This window comes from Astatotilapia calliptera, chromosome 7 (genome assembly GCF_964374335.1).
Source record: "Astatotilapia calliptera chromosome 7, fAstCal68.1, whole genome shotgun sequence".
In the NCBI taxonomy this organism is placed as follows: domain Eukaryota; kingdom Metazoa; phylum Chordata; class Actinopteri; order Cichliformes; family Cichlidae; genus Astatotilapia; species Astatotilapia calliptera.
Genome location: NC_137428.1, coordinates 59,472,928 through 59,495,309, shown reverse-complemented (window position 1 = coordinate 59,495,309; position 22,382 = coordinate 59,472,928). Strand labels below are relative to the sequence as shown.

Genomic DNA, 22,382 nt, shown 5'->3' with positions numbered 1-22,382 from the left:
AATATGAAACTAACCTTTGCCCAACTCAAAGGAAAACTTCTCTCCTCTGTCTCTACTGGAGTCAAAATGAGTCCCGTCCAGAAGTGTGCCCACATAATGTACAAACACTTTGTCGCCGGACATAGGCAGTTCTGTGCTTGTACCTTCCCTTTTGATCACCTGGAGAAAAAGGTAAGACGAGAATTTATCAAAGAACATCAGAAAGCAATTTCTTGAACATACTTGTGATCGCTGCCTTGCACGCGCACCACGCACTTCGCTTAGTGAACGACTAAATTGCAAACTTGTTTATTATGAATGAAGGCCTATATATTTAAAGCCCTCAGTATGTGTTTAATTGTGGGATGAAATATAGAATGTGTCCATCAATAAAATGACAGTTGTTTCTTCAAGGCTCCAGATCCTTCTAGAAATGCAGACCGTTTCATTGACAGCTAGTCTTGTTTCTGACATTCTGGTACTGAGTTAGTTCTCATAACTGTGACGCTGCATACCATTATAAGGTGTTCCTAGCATTAAAGTTAGCTTTCGTTGAATTTTTTTTTTAAAAATCAGTGTATGCGACAGCATAGCTATCGATAGCTAACGTTAACCTAGCCGAACAGTAAACAAGCTGTCAGCTAACCACTCAGCTAGCTAGGTGCTGAGTACCAAATCAAGCACCATTTTTTACCTTTAAAACACCCCCATCTTTCTTTGGTGTGATGTCCTCTCCTTCCAGGGGGATTGTATGTTGTACTTCACTTGTTTGTTCCTCTGCAGTCATCGTCATGAAGCTGATCTGTCCCTTCTCTGCCTTGCACAACAATCCAAACTAACACTGGCTAATAGTGACGGTGGCTAAAGCCCCTACTACTCCTCAGATCAAGTGCTGCAAGCAACAACCTGATCAACGTTTACTAGCTGGCTTAACTTCCTCGAGAATACAGCACAACTACCAACTAGCAACAGAGGTCCTTTGCTATAGTTCACCAGTCACGCTGCTATCGGCTTATAATACGAGGTTTACGCAATGTTGCCTTCAGTCCACGTTATCCTGCAATCTGGCATCTCACAGACGCTTAAAGAAGGGCAGAGAACTTTCCAGACAGTCTAGGAGGTACCGGGGGGGAGGGACCAGCGTAGGTGACGTTAAATATAGTTTAAAGGATCTACCTGGAAGGCGGCAGCAAATCCAACGAGCAATACTCATGCTTATTTTACGAATGTTTTAGGTCAGTACTCAAATTGCTAATATCAAGGCTATCTGACATTCTCTGTCATCAAACAGTGTTACAGTAAATGACAAAATCGTGGATAAATACACACAACCCCGTCCGGACAAACGTTACTGTACATTAAAACATGCACTCCTTCTCGTAGCTCGTTTCCTATTGGCCAGACTCTGTGACCACTTCTGTTTTTTGGCGCGGTTGTTGAATAGCCGGGAATTGACAACTAAAAACAGACATTATTTTACATGATATACACGGTAAGAAACGGCAGTCCTATTTTCTCAGATTTTGATTGACGTTCGATAAAAGATACGATTGTAAGGAGAAAGATTGCTAGCTAGCAGAACGCTTCACTTTAAAGATAGCTGAAAAGCTGTCGGTTTTATATGTTAGCTGCTTGACGCAACGTATTGGTGAACAGGTAAGGTCTTTAGTTAATGAAGATTTAGTTATTGTAGTAAAATGAGCCCTGCCGAAAAAGGAATTTGTCGTCGATTGAAAAGGTGCTATAATCGGTTGTTTGTAGAGGCAAGTCAAAGGTCCATATCAGAAATGAAAAGTTGAAACTAACCTTTGCTTTTGTGTTTCCTTCCAGGAAGGTTTAGGAGCATGGAAAATAGTAGGGCACAGTTTCCATTTCCCTACCAGCCCTATAACATCCAGGAGGAGTTCATGCAAGCCCTGTACAGCGCACTTGACAAAGGCAAAGTTGGCATCTTTGAAAGTCCCACTGGAACGGTGTGTACTAATGCATGGGGAAAAGCATATCTGTGCAGAAGCTGTTGGACTTCATTAATAAGTGTTTTTGTCTATTTATGTCAATCTAGGGCAAGTCACTGAGTCTGATATGTGGAGCACTGAGCTGGCTCACAGATTATGAGGAGAGAAAGAGGCAGGAGGCAGCTGCTCTGTTGCAGGAAGGAGAAGCAGCTCTTTCCACTAATGCTGCTCAGTCCTCTGCAGTCAGTTCCTCAGCAGAGCTGGACTGGATCACTGACTTTGTACAAAAAAAAGCAGAACGTGATTTAGTGTCAAAGTTGAAGGTGAGGAAAACTTTGATGTGAAGTGTATGTGAAGTCTGAATTTTAACTTGCTCAACATTTGCTTATTGTTGATTGGTTTGGTGTCAGGAGGAAGAATTGAAGAGGAAGAAGAGAGAAGAACGGTTAGAAATGATCCGAAACAATGTCCAGCTAAAGTATGCGGTTAAGCGAAAGGTGAGCCATCATGCACATGAGCATTTAATGGAACTTTACTTGGATATTAAAATTATTCCAAGTCATTTAATACAAGTGAATGAAATGGTTTCGTCTGTTCATAGAGCTATGAAGAGGATGAGGCATTCAAGCTGCTTCAGCTCAGTAAGGAGGAGCAGGTCGAGGCAACAGGAGATCAAGAAGACGAGGAGCTGATCATTGCAGAATATGAGAGCGATGATGAATCAAAGATTAAGAGCAGGTGAGGAAGACTGATTGTTATAGTTTCATATTTTCTAATTAGTTTGAATTCATCTTGAGTTTTTGGTTACAGTTCAGTTTAGTCTTTGTTAGTTTCCAGAGTGGATTTGCTTGTTCGTTGGCGCAACTGTTGCAAAGCAGCAGTCCTAGTACATGTTATTGTCATTGGCTATTTTTCTTCTTCTTTGCCTGCTAACTAGTCTCGCACCATGTGTCATAGACAGAGTGTTCATATGCCAAAACGAGCAGCTCAGTTATGCATTGCGTGCTTCTATTTAGATTTTCAAAATTTTGTTTCAGAAATATTAAACTTTTCTCTGACAATACAGTCCCATTGATTTTGAATGGTGCACCAGTCCTCTCTCAGTATGCTAAAGGTTGCTAGTTCAAATACAACGTGGTACAATTTTCAATTTTTTTTATTTATTTTTTTTGTGTATCATACATCAGTTATCGTTATTTTGAGTTTATCTCTAGTTATATATTAATAAACTAAGTGAGGACATGAATTAATGGGTAAAATTAATAAATAATCCAAATGAGAGTCTGAAATTGACAAAGGATTTCTTTGCTTGCATCCTCAGATTCTTTGGAGCTGAAAAAGATGAGGATGATGAACTGGTTGAAGAACATGTTACTAAGGTATGAAATTTCACGTTGTAGCTGTAAGAGTTAAATGGGTTGGATGGAATTAATATATTTATAACAAGAACATTATTATAATTATGAGCATCGGACATTCTCCTGATGTGGAACTGTGTTCATATGCATATCTGTAGATTTACTACTGCAGCCGCACTCATTCCCAGTTGGCCCAGTTTGTCCACGAGGTACAAAAGAGCCCCTTTAGCAAGGACATCAGTGTGGTCACACTGGGTTCACGGCAGGTATGTACCCAGCAGTGACTGGGGAAAAAATAAAAATCTTTTCTACTGTAGAAAAAAAATGTTTATACAGTCATTGGTACACACACACAGAAACACACAAATGGCATAATTGGTTGAGTACATAAACATCTTATCTCATTAAAGTAACACAAACAATATATGAACATAAGCTGGTAAATTTTTGCATGGATCTCTTCATCCTGTACACTTATTCATTCAATAGATGTGATTATACTTTTTTCTTGAAGTTGCTTTTGACTGTTTCTCCATGGTGCTTCTTTTGTCAGCTCGAGTACTTGAGAGATTTCCTTTAATTCCTCAAAGTAACTGACTGGTATAATTTGTCTCTATTATTATTATTTTTTGTCAGTAAAAGTACAGATTGTTCATAAAGCACGCCACCAAGTCTTTCTGTTTGTTTACCTACTGGCAGTTTTTCCTTCATAGACGAATTTTTACTGCTCCCACCCAAAGAGGTTTTAAGCATAGCTAAAGGAATCTCACCAACGTGCTTTGTTAACTAGGTTTTATTACACAGGTGTAATAACTAAATTTCGTTTATCAAATGGTCAGAAATAACAAATAAGTTAACAAAGGTTCATTGCCTTTGACATATGCAGACTCTTATGTGTGTAATCAGCCCGTTAGAGGCTTTTTCAAATGTAGGAAAAAACCTGATCTTGATTTTCAGAGGATAATAAAGCCAAGAAGACATTTGCAGAACAGGATATGATGGGGAACAGTTATGAAACAGTCTAATTCTGAGAGTCCTTTTAGATTCTGACAGAACTATCAAGTAGCACCTAACAACAGCCAGCGCTGGGAAGATTGGCCTGTTAAATCCTCTACATGATAGAAAAAATGGAGAAACAAATGCAAGATAAATGGTGTTATGTTCTCTTCTATAGCACGTTGAACAATCTAGTTTGTGTCTATGTAGAAGGAGGGTATTTCCTTTATGAAATACACAGTATTCAAAGATGCTGTACTTGAGACTTTACTTGGGATTGCACACAAACTATTACATTTATTCAATCAATAAAACTGTGACTCTTGACACTGACATCTGACATTGTCCTGTTATAAAATTCTGCAGAATCTGTGCATCAATGAAGAAGTGCGGCAGCTGGGCAGCATCCAGCGCATAAATGACCGCTGCATGGAGATGCAGAAAAACAAGCACGGTGAGAGGCATTTTGTGGAAGAATTGCTCTTCTTCCAGAAATTATTTTAACCTCAGGCTTTATTGATTTTTCTCGAGAAAGCCTCTTTCATCTCTCCTTCCATTTTGTAGAGAAGCATCATCACGAAGAGGGTGTAAAACGTAAGCGAGGCCCAGCAAAGAGCGTGTGTCCCTATTATAAGGCTTCAGCACTGCAGCAGATGCGAGATGTAGTTCTGGGGGCTGTTCATGACATAGAGCAGCTTTTGAAGCTGGGCAGAGAAACACACTCGTGTCCTTATTACTCTACACGTCTCGCTATTCCCCCTGCACAGGTAACTGAGTCGCCAGTCGATTTGTCAACAAGAGCTACTTGGTTACTGTATTTCTCCCACAAGATCTGGTTTTCATTTAATGTCTTTGTGGTTTGTTTATGTTGGTGTAGCTGGTTGTGTTACCTTATCAAATGGTGCTTCATGAAGCTACAAGACGAGCAGCAGGTGTCCAGCTAAAGGGACAGGTACAATTATATGTCTGGTATTCTTCTTCCTCTCTTAAAAATATAGAAAAATAAGTGTTTAAAATATCTTGGCAGTATTAAGAAATATATTTTTTCTCTTTTCAATTGTAATATCTGAAAATAACGATACAAATATGACCAAATGACTGAGTGATAAAGGGATATTTAAAAAAAGTTGTTGGGGTATCTTTTACAGGTGTTGATCATAGATGAAGCTCATAACCTTAGTGACACTCTCTCCTGTATACACAGTGCAGAGCTCAGTGGAGCACAGGTGAATACATTATTCTATAACATGCACAAAATACAGATTTCTGAGACGATTCTTCCTTGTGATGTTCTAATGTTTCAATTTTCTGCAGCTTTGTTGTGCTCACTCCCAGCTCAGTCAGTATGCTGACCGCTATAAGTGAGTCTCAGAAAATTCGCTTATTCGGAAATTGATCGCAGTCTCTCCTTCTTTGTATTGATATTTTTGTTTCTTAAATGCCAGGAGCAGATTGAAGGCAAAGAACCTGATGTACATTAAGCAGATCCTGTTTGTGATTGAGGGACTTGTTCGGGTGCTGGGAGGTGAGTGTCTGCAACAAGCTTAGCGAGGGTAATAGCTGGACAGTAAAATCAAATTTTGCAATGCACCTCATTTTGATATTTGTTCCTATTTGTTCTTCCAGGTAAGGTGGGGCAGAGTCCACAGAGCCAGACTACACAACCAGGTCAGTCAATGATAAACACATAAAGTTATGGTCTAAAGTTTGCATGCACTCATCATGGTCATGAATATCAAGGTAATGTGAGGCTTTTAATGATTTCTTTGAGCTTTCCTTTTTCCAAGATGGAGTGATTGTATAGCATGCATCTTTAGTGTCTTTAAAAAATGAATTAGTTGTGCAAGTTTGAATTTATTTTGGAATTTCTCTAAGGAACACAGGGCCAAAAATTATACATGCATACTCAAATGTGTACATACTGTATAATCACTTAAAACTTTTAATAAGTAGTGGTGAAGGTTCTACGGTTTCTTTTAATTTAACAAAGCTAAAGTCCATAAACCTCTTGTTACTGATTATCATTGATTTACTGCCAGCAGGTCTGTGTCTGTATATTAACAGGAAACCAACCATTTTAAATTAACTGTACCAATTCTGCCAAGAGTCGTCAAATATTCAACCAGAGTTATACCAGAAGCTTGTTGATTGCTACCAAATCAACTGGTGAAGATGCAACTTGCTAAGGAACATTTAACATTTAACCGAAGGTCTTGCACAGTATCTTAGCTGTTCCTAGAACTGCGCTCTTCTGGACCACTGTTACCATCACCTTCCACATTTTCTCCAGCTCTTCTCTGAGCCCTTGGTATTTCTTAAGCTTCTCATGATCCTTCTTTCTGATGTTGCTGTCATTGGGAGCCGCTACATCTATCACTACGGATATCTTCTTCTGTTTGTCTATCACCACTATGTCCGGTTGTTAGTCACCACCATTTTGTCCGTCTGCATTTGGAAGTCCCACAGGATCTTAGCTCGGTCGTTCTCTACCACCCTACCTCGGGACTTCCAGGCCGTATTCGGCACAGGTGTTTCTGTACACTATGCCACCCACTTGGTTATGGCGTTCCATGTATGCCCTGCTTGTTAGCGTCTTACACCCTGCACCTGGGGTCTTGCCTGGTGTGAGATATATATCCCAAATAAATTCAAACTTGTGCACCCAAAGATGTATGCTGTATAATCATTCCATCCTCAAACGAGTGAATGACTTCTAATAAATTATTAAAAGCCCTAAATTACCATGACATTTACATATGATGAGTGTAAACTTCTGACCACAAACTGTAAACACGCAGTCATACATATCAAGGCACAAATCTGGTTTTTTTGTTCTTCTAGGAACAGAGATGCTCACCATCAATAACTTTCTCTTCAAGGCTCAGATTGACAATATAAATTTGTTTAAGGTAGTTGGTAATTCTATTAGGAATCACAATCATTTTAATTGCACACCTCATCGAAACTACAAGCTCTCATTGTCATTCTTGCTGTAGTTACAAAGATACTTTGAGAAGAGCATGATCAGCAGGAAGGTAAGTGTGATTTATCTCATACATACAAAGACGGTAAACGTCTGAGAGTTCACTTATGTAAAATTACATTTTTACCACCCTGGTTTTCTCTCTGCAGCTGGGGGGTTTTGTGGAGAAGTACGCAGGCTCAGGTGTGACTCTGCACACACACTGCAACAACAAGGAGAACCGGCGCACAGAAGGCTTAAACCGCTACCTTCAGACCCTACAGAGCAACCAGAACCCTGGAACAGGTCGGCTGTGTATTTTGTTACCCACAAAAATAATATTTAAATAATTTTCAGGACAAAATAATATTTCTGAGAATTGCATCATTATTGGAGGCATAGTGTATATACTGAAAGAACGCCTCACTGTACATAGTTTTTTTTTTAATCAGTCACAAAAGTACTTTTGAAGATCTAAGATGTTCTGAAAGTTTTTTACACTTGGCTTTTTGCACGATGTTGTATCAGAAAAGTGTAAAAAGAGACAATACAAGCAAATGCAATTAATCTCACATGATTTTTACCATATTTAGCTACTACCTAATTTCCATTTGTAGCCCCTCAGCAGGAGAACAGAACTGTGAAATAAAAAAAAATTCATGTAATAATATTCAATGTAGTAGATACACAATGGATGATATATTCAAGCATAGATATAAATCACAAAGACACAAATAGTCCCTGCTTCAGGGGTTATACTACCCATCACAATATCATATAAAGATTAGAGTTTTATAGAAATAATTATTCTGATTGTTTAACACTAATTTTTATCATCACATCTTCAGACTTTTGAGGAGCTTGTTCAATTCCTTGATGCTGTTAAATGAAAGGCAGATTGTGTAAAAGCTCTTTTTAGGTATTCTATACTAAGTTTTACAAATTATTTCAACAGTTCAGTACGAGAATCAATTTCTAAAACAAACTGCTGGCGGAGAAAGGCGGAGCACACTCTGGATTTGTCTCCAGTCTGAAATGAATCGAGTATATCACAATCAGAATTTTGTTGTGGTTTCTTAATTATAATGTTTATGGCTCATTTATAAAGTCCATCTATCCATCTTCTTCCGCTTACCGGGGGCAGCAGCCCAAGCAGAGAGGCCCAGACCTCCCTCTCCCCAGCCACCTTGTCCGGGGGAACACCAAGGCGTTCCCAGGCCAGCCAAGAGATATAATCTCTCCAGCGTGTCCTGGGTCTGCCCCGGGGCCTCCTCATTTATAAAGTCACCTGATTACTTTAAGGTGGTCAGACTCACTTGAGACGAAGAAGAGCTAAAGTAGATGATAGCAGAAAGTTTCACAGTATTCAGATGCACACTCAGCTTTTGCAGTGAATCAGTTTCTAAAGCACGGAAATAATTACTGTTTTAATTCAGTGCATTAAAAATGTATAAGGATTTGTAAAACTGCACTTGAGTTGCACGGGTAGACATTTTTAAATGGAAAAATAAAAAAATATGTCTCTGATTCCAACATGCAAACAAACTGGAATCCAGCCCAACATAAAACATCAGGCTGAACAGTATTTCTCTGCTTTTAGTGAGTTTTACCAGCCAATATACCCGACTGGTATTGTTTTTAACCTTATGACTCTGAGTATATGTTATAAGGGAGCAAAAACTGCCACAAAGAGGCCTTTGAGTAGCTTGGCAGGCATGTCTCTCTGTCTGTGGACAGATTTTGTCAGTGCAATAATGTCATAACTGTGCGGGATGAAGTCATAATATGTGATGATACCTTATGGTTAGGTTATTGTTTTTCTTTTTGTTTGTTTTTGGGGGGGGTTTCAGCATTCTTAGAAATTTATTTTGTATTCTTGTTTTGTGTGCAGTTCCTTCAGCTGACCAGCAGGAGTCCGTAGAGACGGAAAAAGTCCTGTCTGCATCTCCAATGATGCAAGTGGAGGGTTTCTTCATGGCTCTCACTAACAGCAACACTGACGGCAGAGTGGTGGTGCACAAACAAGGTGCCGTTTTAAACACACAGCACAAAATAAAGAACAGTTATGACATCAACGCATTACAGTGTAAAGTACACCCTTTGCTTGTTTTACAGGGTCTTTGTCGGAGAGCAGCGTCAAGTTCCTTCTGTTGAATCCGGCAGTCCACTTTGCCCAGGTGCTGGAGGAGTGCAGAGCAGTCATCATTGCAGGAGGAACTATGCAGCCTGTGAGTTGTGTTAAATCCTCTAAAAATAAACTGAGCTCTTGCTGCGTATCTTTTATCTTTCCACTCTAAAGGATGTTATATGTAGGTTTCAGACTTCAAACAAGAGCTTCTGTTTTCTGCTGGGGTGGGAGAGGAGCGCATCACTGAGTTTTCCTGTGGTGAGTGGCCCATTTTATAACACAACAGTACTTTGTGGAGCTCCCCCTTTTGTGTTTTTATTATGCACTCTCGCTAAGTGACGAGATTATCAAGATTTCTGTTTGTGGGAAATTTTGATAAAGGGAATAATTAGACTGCTTGACAAAAGTGATGACAGACATTTAGATGGAGTTCTAATTTTCCAGTGAGGTTACCCAGACTGTTATAGGAATAAGTTCCTGAAGTCAGGTGATGTCACACGAAGGTGGTTGTCAGCACAATACGTTAACCCAGGCTTTCCCAATCTACCTACGAGCATGTTTACAAGAAGGTGGTGTCAGCTTATAGCCAATCACAGCAGAGAGACTAATTTTACAAAAGAACATAAAACTATACTATGTGGAAAATACAAAGAGGTTTCACATATAATAGAGTCTGAAAGGGACACAGCTGCTGCAGACAAATCAGTGGTGTCACTGTCTATAACAGGAAAAGTGGAATGTGAATCTGCTTACATATAAAGCACTTTGTTCAGCAACCTGGAAAAGATCTATTATATTAATAAAGTTTAAGTAGAAATAGGTGCCCTGTTTTAGGCTCACATATTAATGCTTAATAAAATGAAATAATTTAAATTGTTTGTAGCCGACAAGCAAAAAAGTTGTCTAAGAATATATATTTATTATTCATCATCATTATTTACAGTGGGGCAAAAAAGTATTTAGTCAGCCACCGATTGTGCAAGTTCCCCCACTTAAAATGATGACAGAGGTCAGTAACTTACACCAGAGGTACACTTCAACTGTGAAAGACAGAATGTGAAAAAAAAATCCATGAATTCACATGGTAGGATTTGTAAAGAATTTATTCGTAAATCAGGGTGGAAAATAAGTATTTGGTCACCTCAAACAAGGAAAATCTCTGGCTCTCACAGACCTGTAACGTCTTCTGTAAGAAGCTTTTCTGTCCCCCACTCGTTACCTGTATGAATGGCACCTGTTTGAACTCATCATCTGTATAAAAGACACCTGTCCACAGCCTCAAACAGTCAGACTCCAAACTCCGCCATGGCCAAGACCAAAGAGCTTTCGAAGGACACCAGGAAAAGTATTGTAGACCTGCACCAGACTGGGAAGAGTGAATCTACAATAGGCAAGCAGCTTGGTGTGAAAAAATCAACTGTGGGAGCAATCATCAGAAAATGGAAGCCATACAAGACCACTGATAATCTCCCTCCATCTGGGGCTCCACGCAAGATCTCATCCCGTGGGGTCAAAATGATCATGAGAACGGTGAGCAAAGATCCCAGAACCACACGGGGGGACCTGGTGAATGACCTGCAGAGAGCTGGGACCAAAGTAACAAAGGTCACCATCAGTAACACACTACAACGGCAGGGAATCAAATCCCGCAGTGCCAGACGTGTTCCGCTGCTGAAGCCAGTGCATGTCCAGGCCCGTCTGAAGTTTGCCAGAGAGCACATGGATGATACAGCAGAGGATTGGGAGAATGTCATGTGGTCAGATGAAACCAAAGTAGAACTTTTTGGTATAAACTCAACTCGTCGTGTTTGGAGGAAGAAGAATACTGAGTTGCATCCCAAGAACACCATACCTACTGTGAAGCATGGGGGTGGAAACATCATGCTATGGGGCTGTTTTTCTGCCAAGGGGACAGGACGACTGATCCGTGTTAAGGACAGAATGAATGGGGCCATGTATCGTGAGATTTTGAGCCAAAACCTCCTTCCATCAGTGAGAACTTTGAAGATGAAACGAGGCTGGGTCTTCCAACATGACAATGATCCAAAACACACCGCCCGGGCAACAAAGGAGTGGCTCTGTAAGAAGCATTTGAAAGTCCTGGAGTGGCCTAGCCAGTCTCCAGACCTCAACCCCATAGAAAATCTGTGGCGGGAGTTGAAAGTCCGTGTTGCTCGGCGACAGCCCCAAAACATCACTGCTCTCGAGAAGATCTGCATGGAGGAATGGGCCAAAATACCAGCTACTGTGTGTGCAAACCTGGTAAAGACCTATAGTAAACGTTTGACCTCTGTTATTGCCAACAAAGGTTAAGTTACAAAGTATTGAGTTGTATTTTTGTCATTGACCAAATACTTATTTTCCACCCTGATTTACGAATAAATTCTTTACAAATCCTACCATGTGGATTCATGGATTTTTTTTTTCACATTCTGTCTCTCACAGTTGAAGTGTACCTCTGGTGCAAATTACTGACCTCTGTCATCATTTTAGGTGGGGGAACTTGCACAATCGGTGGCTGACTAAATACTTTTTTGCCCCACTGTATGTCCATTAGGAAATAAACTAAATGTTTAGATTCTTTGAATCTAAACTATTCCCTCAGACTTTTGTCTGAGGGAATAGTGACTTTTTCTAGAGAAATAGCTGATCAGCATGCAGTGATTTATTTATTTATTATAATTTTTGATCTCTTACCTCAAATATGGTCTGCTCTGGAGCTGGTTAGATCTGCTGCACAAGTTACCATGGAGATGTCCCGCAGTACGTGGCAAACTGCCTTCATGATACTGAAAACTCAGGATTTACTCCGAAGTTACCTGGACAAGCACAAATCCTGCTTATCCCATCACGATAGTTATGTTATTTACTTATATTGTATTGTTACATTATTATTGTTCAGTTACAGACTTAGGGTAAGATCTACAGAAATAGCCTTTGTAATTTTTGAAGACTCCCAAAAATTGATGTGTTTAGATGGATGATTGTTTACAGGCAAAGCAGAGGAGGAAATACAAGACATCTCATGAACTAAACCATAAATTAATCCACTGTACACAAACTTTAGCCCAACCTATAACAAGTTAAGTTTTGTGCTCTGTGACTCATTTTGTGACATTTGAACATGATCTTAATTCACAACACATGCAAGCCTTAGTGGTAGTGGTTGTGCATAGGTTGACTGAAGTGTATTAGTGCACGAAAATAACATAAGAATATTAGTTTGCATTAATGCATTTAACATGATAAATAACAGAAATTTTGCCCTCTAGGTCACGTAATTCCTCCGGAGAACATCCTTCCCCTCGTGTTGTGTAGTGGCCCGTCTGGTCAGGAGCTCGAGTTCACTTTCCAAAACAGAGACACGCCTCGAATGGTAACTCACACATGCAGAATACTGAATGAAGTTTGCGTTGTTATTCATTGGTTACAGTGGTGTCATTTGACTGATGCACATTTGTTTGTTTGCAGATGGATGAGACCGGGCGCATTCTCTCCAACATTTGCAACGTGGTTCCCGGGGGCGTGGTGTGCTTCTTCCCTTCTTACGACTACTCGAAGAGGATCATTTCTCACTGGGAGGCCAGCGGTACACTTACTCGATTGGCTAATAAGAAGAAGGTACATTAGCTTTATATATTACTGGAAACTACTTAGTAAATACTCAAGTCACTAAAAAGAGTCAAAAGACATCTTGTCCTATAGTCTCTTAATTATCTAATCACACCTCTTCAGATCTTTCAGGAGCCAAAGAAGGCCAACCAGGTAGAGCAGGTGCTGAATGAGTTTTCCCGTTGTATCCAGGTAAAACTGCACTCTTGACACAACCGATCTCATAACTAAACTGATGATCATTAGGATTGTGTTTTACCACTGCCAAGCAATGATTGTCTTTTTTACTTTAGAGGTGTTCTGCGGACTGCAGTGGACTCACAGGAGCATTGTTGTTCTCTGTGGTTGGGGGAAAGATGAGTGAGGGAATCAATTTCTCCGATGATTTGGGCAGGTAATTGAAGGGCGCCGAACAAGCAGTTGTACACCGTTTTAAAGCAGGGAAAGTCAAAGTCATTTTACATCATGGGCCACATTCAGCCCATTTTGATCTCAAGTGGGCTGGACCATTGAAACTGGCCTTTCAGTCAGTGAAAAGAACTACACTTTTAGCTGAGATGTGTTAATATAAGAAAAAGACAGAATTATTTCCATTACCCAGACTGTGCTGTAATTATAAAACATGAAGTTTCTGTTCTCAGAAAAAATTTCCTATTTTTTTTAATTTTATTTTATTTAAAAAAAAAGACATTTCTAGCTGATAGTGGGGAAAAAAACAAGAACTTTTATGTCATTTAATTGTTTGTCTATTACTTAATTACTTCAATGTAGTTTGAATGGCCATGGGGGGAGGTCTTTATCAGCAAGAGAAGCAGGAAAATGTATTAAAATACAGTTAAAATATAAAATGTATTCCCTCCTTCACATTTTCTAAAACCGTGCAGTGAGCCAGATTGGAGTTTGGCCACTGGGTCTTAAATTTGAAACCCCTGGTTTAAAGTATATCACACTAATCAGTGTGGGTTTGTGCTTTTGATAACAGGTGTGTAGTGATGGTGGGAATGCCCTATCCAAACATCAAGTCCCCAGAGCTGCAAGAAAAGATGTCATATCTGGACAAACACCTGGTGAGACTCTTTACCAGCAGCTTCTACTGTGACTTCATTGTAAATAGAAGATTAGAGGGAAGGCGACATGCAGCTTAGTATCAAATCTCATCTTTTTTTCTATTTCAGCCTCACAGTCAGGGGAGGAGTCCAGGACAAGCTCTAATAGAAAACATCTGCATGAAGGCTGTCAATCAGTCTATAGGTACAGATAATGAAGTCATATTAATACATATCAATATCAAAATACAGTTTTATTAACTTGTGCGTGATATCCTCTGTTCAAAGGAAGAGCTATTCGTCATCGGGGCGATTATTCCTCCGTTGTGCTGTGTGACAGGCGTTACTCCCGGCCTGCTACGCTCTCTAAACTTCCCACATGGATTAAAGATCGCACTACCACGCACACGACGTTTGGGCCTGCTTTTGCTGCCTTACGAAAGGTGAGGAACATTACAGGGAGTGCAGAATTATTAGGCAAGTTGTATTTTTGAGGAATAATGTTATTATTGAACAACAACCATGTTCTCAATGAACCCAAAAAACTCATTAATATCAAATCTGAATGTTTTTGGAAGTAGTTTTTAGTTTGTTTTTAGTTGTAGCTATTTTAGGGGGATATCTGTGTGTGCAGGTGACTATTACTGTGCATAATTATTAGGCAACTTAACAAAAAACAAATATATACCCATTTCAATTATTTATTTTTACCAGTGAAACCAATATAACATCTCCACATTCACAAATATACATTTCTGACATTCAAAAACAAAACAAAAACAAAGCGACCAATATAGCCACCTTTCTTTGCAAGGACACTCAAAAGCCTGCCATCCATGGATTCTGTCAGTGTTTTGATCTGTTCACCATCAACATTGCGTGCAGCAGCAACCACAGCCTCCCAGACACTGTTCAGAGAGGTGTACTGTTTTCCCTCCTTGTAAATCTCACATTTGATGATGGACCACAGGTTCTCAATGGGGTTCAGATCAGGTGAACAAGGTGGCCATGTCATTAGTTTTTCTTCTTTTATACCCTTTCTTGCCAGCCACGCTGTGGAGTACTTGGATGCGTGTGATGGAGCATTGTCCTGCATGAAAATCATGTTTTTCTTGAAGGGTGCAGACTTCTTCCTGTACCACTGCTTGAAGAAGGTGTCTTCCAGGAACTGGCAGTAGGACTGGGAGTTGAGCTTGACTCCATCCTCAACCCGAAAAGGCCCCACAAGCTCATCTTTGATGATACCAGTACTCCACCTCCACCTTGCTGGCGTCTGAGTCGGACTGGAGCGCTCTGCCCTTTACCAATCCAGCCACGGGCCCATCCATCTGGCCCATCAAGACTCACTCTCATTTCATCAGTCCATAAAACCTTAGAAAAATCAGTCTTGAGATATTTCTTGGCCCAGTCTTGACGTTTCAGCTTGTGTGTCTTGTTCAGTGGTGGTCGTCTTTCAGCCTTTCTTACCTTGGCCCTGTCTCTGAGTATTGCACACCTTGTGCTTTTGGGCACTCCAGTGATGTTGCAGCTCTGAAATATGGCCAAACTGGTGGCAAGTGGCATCTTGGCAGCTGCACGCTTGACTTTTCTCAGTTCATGGGCAGTTATTTTGCGCCTTGGTTTTTCCACACGCTTCTTGCGACCCTGTTGACTATTTTGAATGAAACACTTGATTGTTCGATGATCACGCTTCAGAAGCTTTGCAATTTTGAGACTGCTGCATCCCTCTGCAAGATATCTCACTATTTTTTTACTTTTCTGTGCCTGTCAAGTCCTTCTTTTGACCCATTTTGCCAAAGGAAAGGACGTTGCCTAATAATTATGCACACCTGATATAGGGTGTTGATGTCATTAGACCACACCCCTTCTCATTACAGAGATGCACATCACCTAATATGCTTAATTGGTAGTAGGCTTTCGAGCCTATACAGCTTGGAGTAAGACAACATGCATGAAGAGGATGATGTGGACAAAATACTCATTTGCCTAATAATTCTGCGCTCCCTGTATTGTTAAAAACGTCCCCTTCATGATTGACATTTTAAATTTTCATATTGTGTCTGAATGTTCTTCTTTCCTAGTTCTTCCTGGAAAAGAAGCAGAAAAAAGCATAGTTCCTCTCCCAAAGGACCCAACTAACATCTCCCTAATATTCACGGAGACTTGTGTTAGGATGATAAGAAAATGATGTGCAACTGCAAGAGGGGAGGGGGGGGAAGAGACACAAAGTTCAATATCACACCACAGGCTTTTGAACATCTTGCACCCTTGTGAGTGCTGCTGGTTAAAAAAAAAAAAAATCAGTCAGGCAGTTTTTCAGTTTTCATATTTATTATATATTTCATTTTTTGTACACTCTCTACATCTCGTTTTATTTAATGGTTGGAGAATGATGAATTTGATGGCACGATGCAAACAAAGGCTAACGGGGCAATTAACACTTCTAGTCAGGGTTATCCGTCTGAATCTCATAAAAGAAAATAACTTCTCTATTTTTAAGTTTGGCTTGTTAAAAACTACTTACTGAACAGCTACCACACATATCAGGCACAGCGCTGGCATAGCAAATACATGTGACTGATTTACTCCTGAAGTTTGAAATATTCGTAGAATTCAAAGCAATGTGTTATGTAATGCAAAGCCTGCAGATCCGTTCCATCATCATCGTTTAACATGTTCTGCTTAAATTAAACATCAGTAAATTGTTTGATCATTTGCATTTTCCTTTTTTTTTTTTTTAAATAGTATTTCTGTGTTAGAAGGAAATTAAATCATTTTAAATAACTGTATCAAAGGGCATCGAATGTGGTGTTTGTCCATTACGCTTCCCAGTCGTCATCGTCTGTTGTCGCTGTATGTGGGGCAGGAAGTGGAGGGATGACATCTGACATCCTCGCAAATGCCCCAGAAGGACCGGCCGGAGCATCACCTGACTCTCCACCAGCTGGACCCTTACCAGATATTCCTGAACAGAGGATAGAAGACATTATGCAAATTCAATCACTAATATCAGTATTTTCAATTTCATTTGACATAAAACGGGCCTCTAACCTTTTCGTCGCATAGCAAGTTTGTTGAAGAGATCAGACATAAAGTCTCCACCACCGGCGGCCGCTCCCACTGCTATTTTAGAAGGAAAAAAAAGAGTAAATAAATAATCATGCTACCAGTATTTTTTTAAATTTGCAATTGGAAGAGATTATGGTCTCACTAATTCCCCAGTGCTGCACTTCAAAGTGAAGCATATAATTACAAGACTTTTTTTTTCTTAATCTAGTTATTCAGTCAAGGCAGTTCTCTTGAAAAAAGAAAGAAATGTAAGGTCATGACCTGGCGAGAAAATGAAAGGGCCAGAGATATGCTGTCTAATATTAGGTAAAACAGTTTTTAAGTACAATCGTTGGTTGGTATGAAACTGAAGTCACACAGTTAAGCATATGTGATAGTCAAAAACGATCTCATCTTAACATTCAGTGTGAAATACTGTATAAACTCCTGGTTGAATACTAATTAGGGGCTGGTCACGCTCCACTTTGCCTGGATGACTGCCGTGTGCTCATTAATAAAACATGGGCAGAACCACATCCACGCTCAAACCATCTGACACCTTGTTCTTGCTCCTTTTGTTTCTTCTTCTCCAGCTTGCGTTCCTTAACGTTGCGTAACTTGGCTTTGCCGATGCCCCCGGCGTTGCGGATAGACTCCAGCAGGCTGGCACGGCCATCTGACGGCTGGACCACCTCGCTGGGTGCACCCGACACAGGACCTGTATTTAGAGGAGCCAGTGAGTCAGTGTGGTCTGGGTTTACATCACTGAGGTCAATCTAATTTATGAGGACAAACATCATTTAGTCCGTGTGTGCGTGTGCATAACTGAGGGAACAGGCTTTAAGACACTGTCAGGTTCGCTCCAAGTCAGCAGTGTAGAGCCTGTACGAGACTACTGACGTGCATAAATGTGACAAACCTGAACTTGGCACTTGGGAAACTTCTGCGGAGCTGTCTGCAGGAGGGGGTGGTGGAGGTGGCGGAGGAGGAGCTGACGCCGGAGCTGCGGGAGGGAGGGAAGGCTCCGGAGGAGGGGGCGGGGGAGGTGGCGGAGGTGGTGTGCCATCAAGCTGGAGCTGAGTTCCTGAAACAAGCAGATGAAATACTGTATAACACTGGAAGAAAATTTGATCTATTTATGTAGCATCTTTTCAGATATCACAAAAAGCTTCACAGTAAAAGACAAATGGGCACAAAATGATTGAGGTTCACAACATAAGACATCTACCTGGTGCACTGCTCTCCTCAGAGAAGCAGGGCAGCTCGGGGATGTTGTGTGTGGGTCCCGAGGGGGCAAATCCAGGTCCGAGGTCTGCGCTGTAAGACAGGTCGTCTGCAATACCTGGCAGGTCTGGCAGGTAGGACGGCACATCTATCTCAGGCACTTGACCCAGGTCTGGCACATAGAAATAACTCTCTGCTATCTGTTAAGAGAAAAAGAAAACCATGATTAAGTTTTAACAGATCTGATCCTTCACAGAAAAAAAAAGGAAAAGTCAGAAGGTACCTGTCTCTCCAGTTGCTCTCTCTTTGTAATGGACAGAGGAGCATCGAATGGTTTATCTTCTTTTTCCGTCTCTAGTGTTGTGTGCGTTTTTGTCACTGCTCCCGCCAAAGGATCAAGAAACACATATTTCTTATATCTTTAAAAAAATAAGACACAAATTAAAACATACGAGAGAACATTGAAATCAGTCAGTGTTTACAATAAACATCTGTGTCTGTGCTGGCGTGTGCAGACTCACAGATTTTCTGTGGTATTAAAGAGCAAAAGAGAGCTGACAGATGAGATGTTACGCGGCAGACTGCCCAATCCTTCTTCTGTCTCATCCTCAGTCTTCTTCTTATTTCTCACGCACACAGGGAAATACATTAACTTCTCCTGAAAGGAAGAAAGCAGGACTTGGAGTGAGAAGGAGATCAAGAAAATGTTAACGAAATCTTTAGCAACGCATATCGTAAATGTCATCAAAGTGCTCCTGCGCATAGATGCACACAAACTACAACACCAAGTTATATGTTAGGGGGTATTGCTTCTATTGAGGGGGGTACTGAATAATGCATTTCTGCATCAGAGACAAATGCCAGCTCTATTTTCTTTTTTGTTCCCTTCCCAAGCCGACAAATACACACAGATACACAAACACGTGCAAGCACAGGCAGGAAAAAATATTATTTTTATATTTTTTCCTGTTAAGTTTTCTGTAACGGTGAAGGAAAAACAGTGGTGTTTGCTATAAATAATGCAGGAACTTGTGCTGAGCAGAGCATGTACACACAAGAACCACTTGGGGGAAAAAAAACACATCTCTTGTCACTGTGCGGTGACACAAATACAGCTGGGTTCTGATATCCCATTTACATACATCACATACAGTATGTGACAACTTCAACTGTGACTCATGTGTAGTTAAATCTACAGAAAAGAAGGGACATGCCTGTTGCGGCTTTCGATACATGATTGACAAGCTGCATTTGTCTACAAGTCTATGTTGTTTTCACCTCCATTTTACCTCCTGAATAAGTACTAAATTGCAAGTAAAAGCAACAGAGTGCACATACAATTGGCTGCTGTGTACTACTTTGCAGTATTTTTTAAACAGACAACATAACCTACTTGGCCTGAAAATGTTTACTTAGCAAAACAGGAAATACGCAGGCCGAGTGGAGATTTATGCATAAACATGTTTCACAAGGTTTACAGGGCATTCACATCCAGTCAAGCATTCACTTGAAATATCAAAGTTTTAAATCAGGTCAAAATAAAATGTGTGTAATTTAAGGTATTACCCACATCACTATGGATATATCCAAGACCAAGACTCCTGCAAATGCTCTAAAGCTTTAAAGTGGTTTGCCCAGCAGTCTGCATAAATATGACCAGTGTGCGCAGAGTCCCCATGCCCTCATTTGACTAGAACGTGAGGTGTGGATAAAAGCTATGTAAATAAAGTTAACCGTGTCCATATTCCTGTTTTCTACCTGCTGTTTTAGCAGCATGAGCTGAACAAAGAAGCAGCAACACTAACTAGTCAGCAAACTCTTTTAAGACATCAGCTTTGCGAAAATAAAATATGCAATGTGGCTCTTAGCAAGTCACAGTCATCATTTTCATAATTTTGAAAATTGCTTTTCAAAACCTTTGCTCTTTTCCCCCCCAACATTTTAATGTGTTGATCTCACCTGCAAAGCCTTTTCATCAAAGGGTCGCAGTTTATTCTGTATTCTGTGTCGGGGCCGTGTTTGTGAAGAGGGGTCTGTAGCTCCAGCGAAGATAGACAAGTAGTCCTGAAGTTGATCTGGGGCTGGGTACTTGGCACTGGAGAAAACCTATATGCACATAAAATAACATTTTTACTCTTTTTTTCTCCTATATTCTGTATCAGAACTTAAAAAGCTGCCTTCTAGGGTGAAGATTCAGTGTTACCTTGGTGGCTTTCTTGCTGCCTTTAATCTTGTCGACACGGGCCTGAGCTAGTCTGATCCGGTCAGTGATGCTCTTGAGCTGGTGACGGTTTTTCTCGACACTGTCTGACACCCTGCAAGCAACAACAACTGAATATGGGCATATGCACATCTACACACAAAGGATAACCGTATGTCAAGGATACTGCACAATCCAGTTCTTTATTATATATCCTGCAGAGTCCCGAAACCCCCCAAAAGGAACTGAAGACTCCTACAATTCATTGAGATTATGTATAAGTATCAAATGCCACTCTCATGTTTTATCAGTGATCTACTTATAAAAAGCTCATGTTTCAAAAGTTTACATGGCCAAAACTGTTCTGTTCATAAATGTTATTGTTTCCATGCTGTCACAGGCAACACCTCCTCTGTTTTCAGGGTGCCAGACAGGACCATCTGTCCTCAAGCAGCTGCTGTTTGTTAACGGTGCAATCTATTAAATATGACAAAGCTTTTTGGCCCATGAGCAAACTTGCAACAGCTGCTGTTATATCTGCTACCAATTCATTTTGTGCGTTATTAAAACCTGTTCTTTTGTTGTTAAACACTCTTTGCTACCTAGCCTGAGCAAATGCAGAGATCACTACTGTTGAGTTTTTTTAAAAACTCTGTAGCTTTAAAACTTTTTGCTATTTTGAAAATCTGATAAGCTAAAATTGATCAAAGTAACCTTTAAATAAATGACACTAAAAATGAAACAATCCCTGAAACAGGCTCTGGAATAACATCTGGCTCACTCCTACCCTGAATAAAATGTAGTGGTATAAACTGAAGGAATAAAACAATATCAATAATAATGAATTTGTATAATACATTGTATTACTACAATGTAACCACAAACAACAATGTAATTTCCCTATTAATTTCATATTCATCCCGTATTTGCAACCATGAAAATGTAAACAAAGAAAAAGACTGCAGACCCAGTGATTCAGTTTACAACCAAGAGTCAAACACTGCGAGACCAACCTGGAAACTGTAAACTGTGTGTGTGTGTGTGTGTGTGTGTGTGTGTGTGTGTGTGTGTGTGTGTGTGTGTGTGTGGTGGGCTTGCCTTCTGAAGATGTCTGTAGAAATGTTCTCCAAGTACATCAGTGCGTCTGCTATCTGATGAACAGCCTCCTCCCTCCTCAGGTCGGGCTGGATGAGAGGCACAGAGTACACCTGGCCCTCCAGGCAGTGCTTCTGTGTCATCCTGCAAAGCAAGAGAGCAACAAAGTTGAATCAAACTGTACCACTGTGTTGTAATGGCATATTCTCATAGTAAGGATTGCATTCCTGATAAACAATATTGTTAAAAATACCATGCTGAGTATCAAATTTATGAGGGCTTATGTCATATGGCAATCTCTCTCGCTGTCTCTGACTGACACTGACACACACACACACACACACACACACACTTCACGTCTGACTCTCACATGACGGCGCAGGAATATTATATCATTTCTTTAACCACAGCACTATGTGGACTCTTTTTATCGTCTTCAGCTGGTCAGAATTTTCTAAAAGCTAATAGCTCGAACGGTAAATAAATCTGCACCCAAATTGCTGAAGATATTATATTTCAAACAGCTGATCTCCGTAATGAAATAACCCGACATCTGACACCTCTTAATCCTAAATGCAGAATATCCGTGAGCATAGCCATACCCGTTTAAAGACTTGTTTTACTAGAAAGACAGTCTCACCTGACCATGAGTGTTGTTTACGACCACAAAAACAGTATAATGGGGAAAAAACGTGTCGACGATAGCCACTCGTTTAGCAAAACAACAGTTTCGCACTTCCGCATCCGTGTAGCACGTGACGACTCAGCAATTATTGTGT

The 22,382-nt window shown here is 40.4% G+C and overlaps 3 protein-coding genes across 6 annotated transcripts in view; 1 reads left to right on the top strand and 2 right to left on the bottom strand.

The window, feature by feature from the left end:
* fkbp4 (FKBP prolyl isomerase 4) overlaps window positions 1–1,322 on the bottom strand; it is a 7,079-nt gene extending 5,757 nt beyond the window's left edge. Inside the window, exons 1-2 of the mRNA XM_026176045.2 lie at window positions 674–1,322; window positions 15–159 (exon numbers count right to left, since the gene is read on the bottom strand). Coding sequence (XP_026031830.2) covers window positions 15–159; window positions 674–772 — 244 coding nt within the window. The 5' untranslated portion in view covers window positions 773–1,322. The remainder of the gene's footprint in view (window positions 1–14; window positions 160–673) is intronic.
* ddx11 (DEAD/H (Asp-Glu-Ala-Asp/His) box helicase 11) lies at window positions 1,089–16,743 on the top strand. Of its 4 annotated transcripts, none has more exons than XM_080304716.1 (28): window positions 1,089–1,214; window positions 1,810–1,952; window positions 2,042–2,257; window positions 2,345–2,431; window positions 2,536–2,672; window positions 3,256–3,313; window positions 3,451–3,558; window positions 4,655–4,742; window positions 4,853–5,055; window positions 5,166–5,240; window positions 5,437–5,514; window positions 5,603–5,649; window positions 5,734–5,813; window positions 5,915–5,956; window positions 7,130–7,197; window positions 7,285–7,323; window positions 7,421–7,556; window positions 9,142–9,276; window positions 9,366–9,478; window positions 9,564–9,636; window positions 12,651–12,754; window positions 12,850–12,999; window positions 13,114–13,182; window positions 13,284–13,384; window positions 13,973–14,057; window positions 14,166–14,241; window positions 14,325–14,479; window positions 16,118–16,743. In XM_080304716.1, the coding sequence occupies exons 2-28, from the start codon at window positions 1,824–1,826 to the stop codon at window positions 16,148–16,150; spliced, it is 2,685 nt and encodes an 894-aa protein (XP_080160842.1). In that variant the 5' UTR covers window positions 1,089–1,214; window positions 1,810–1,823; the 3' UTR covers window positions 16,151–16,743. The 4 variants fall into 4 exon arrangements, with proteins under 4 accessions (XP_080160842.1, XP_080160838.1, XP_080160840.1 ...); XM_080304712.1 differs by lacking the exon at window positions 1,089–1,214 and adding an exon at window positions 1,332–1,471; XM_080304714.1 differs by lacking the exon at window positions 1,089–1,214 and adding an exon at window positions 1,450–1,635.
* wash1 (WAS protein family homolog 1) lies at window positions 16,349–22,382 on the bottom strand. Its single transcript, XM_026176044.2, has 11 exons — window positions 22,244–22,382; window positions 21,607–21,747; window positions 20,512–20,623; window positions 20,268–20,414; window positions 18,830–18,966; window positions 18,592–18,727; window positions 18,313–18,508; window positions 18,004–18,168; window positions 17,644–17,802; window positions 17,088–17,159; window positions 16,349–17,001 (listed from the first exon to the last, which is right to left on the bottom strand). Exons 1-11 carry the CDS (start codon window positions 22,249–22,251, stop codon window positions 16,856–16,858), a joined length of 1,419 nt encoding a protein of 472 aa, XP_026031829.1. The 5' UTR covers window positions 22,252–22,382; the 3' UTR covers window positions 16,349–16,855.

Bases quoted from the DNA above. Each gene is read 5' to 3' on its own strand.
- ddx11 (XM_080304716.1), top strand. From the start codon at position 1,824: ATGGAAAATAGTAGGGCACAGTTTCCATTTCCCTACCAGCCCTATAAC. The intron at 7,557-9,141 runs GTCGGCTGTGTA...TTTTGTGTGCAG, and splicing joins CAACCAGAACCCTGGAACAG to TTCCTTCAGCTGACCAGCAG. The intron at 13,183-13,283 runs GTAAAACTGCAC...TTTTTACTTTAG, and splicing joins AGTTTTCCCGTTGTATCCAG to AGGTGTTCTGCGGACTGCAG.
- wash1 (XM_026176044.2), bottom strand. The intron at 18,728-18,829 runs GTGAGTCTGCAC...ATTTTTTTAAAG, and splicing joins TTTAATACCACAGAAAATCT to ATATAAGAAATATGTGTTTC. The intron at 17,803-18,003 runs GTTTGTCACATT...CTCTAAATACAG, and splicing joins TTCCCAAGTGCCAAGTTCAG to GTCCTGTGTCGGGTGCACCC.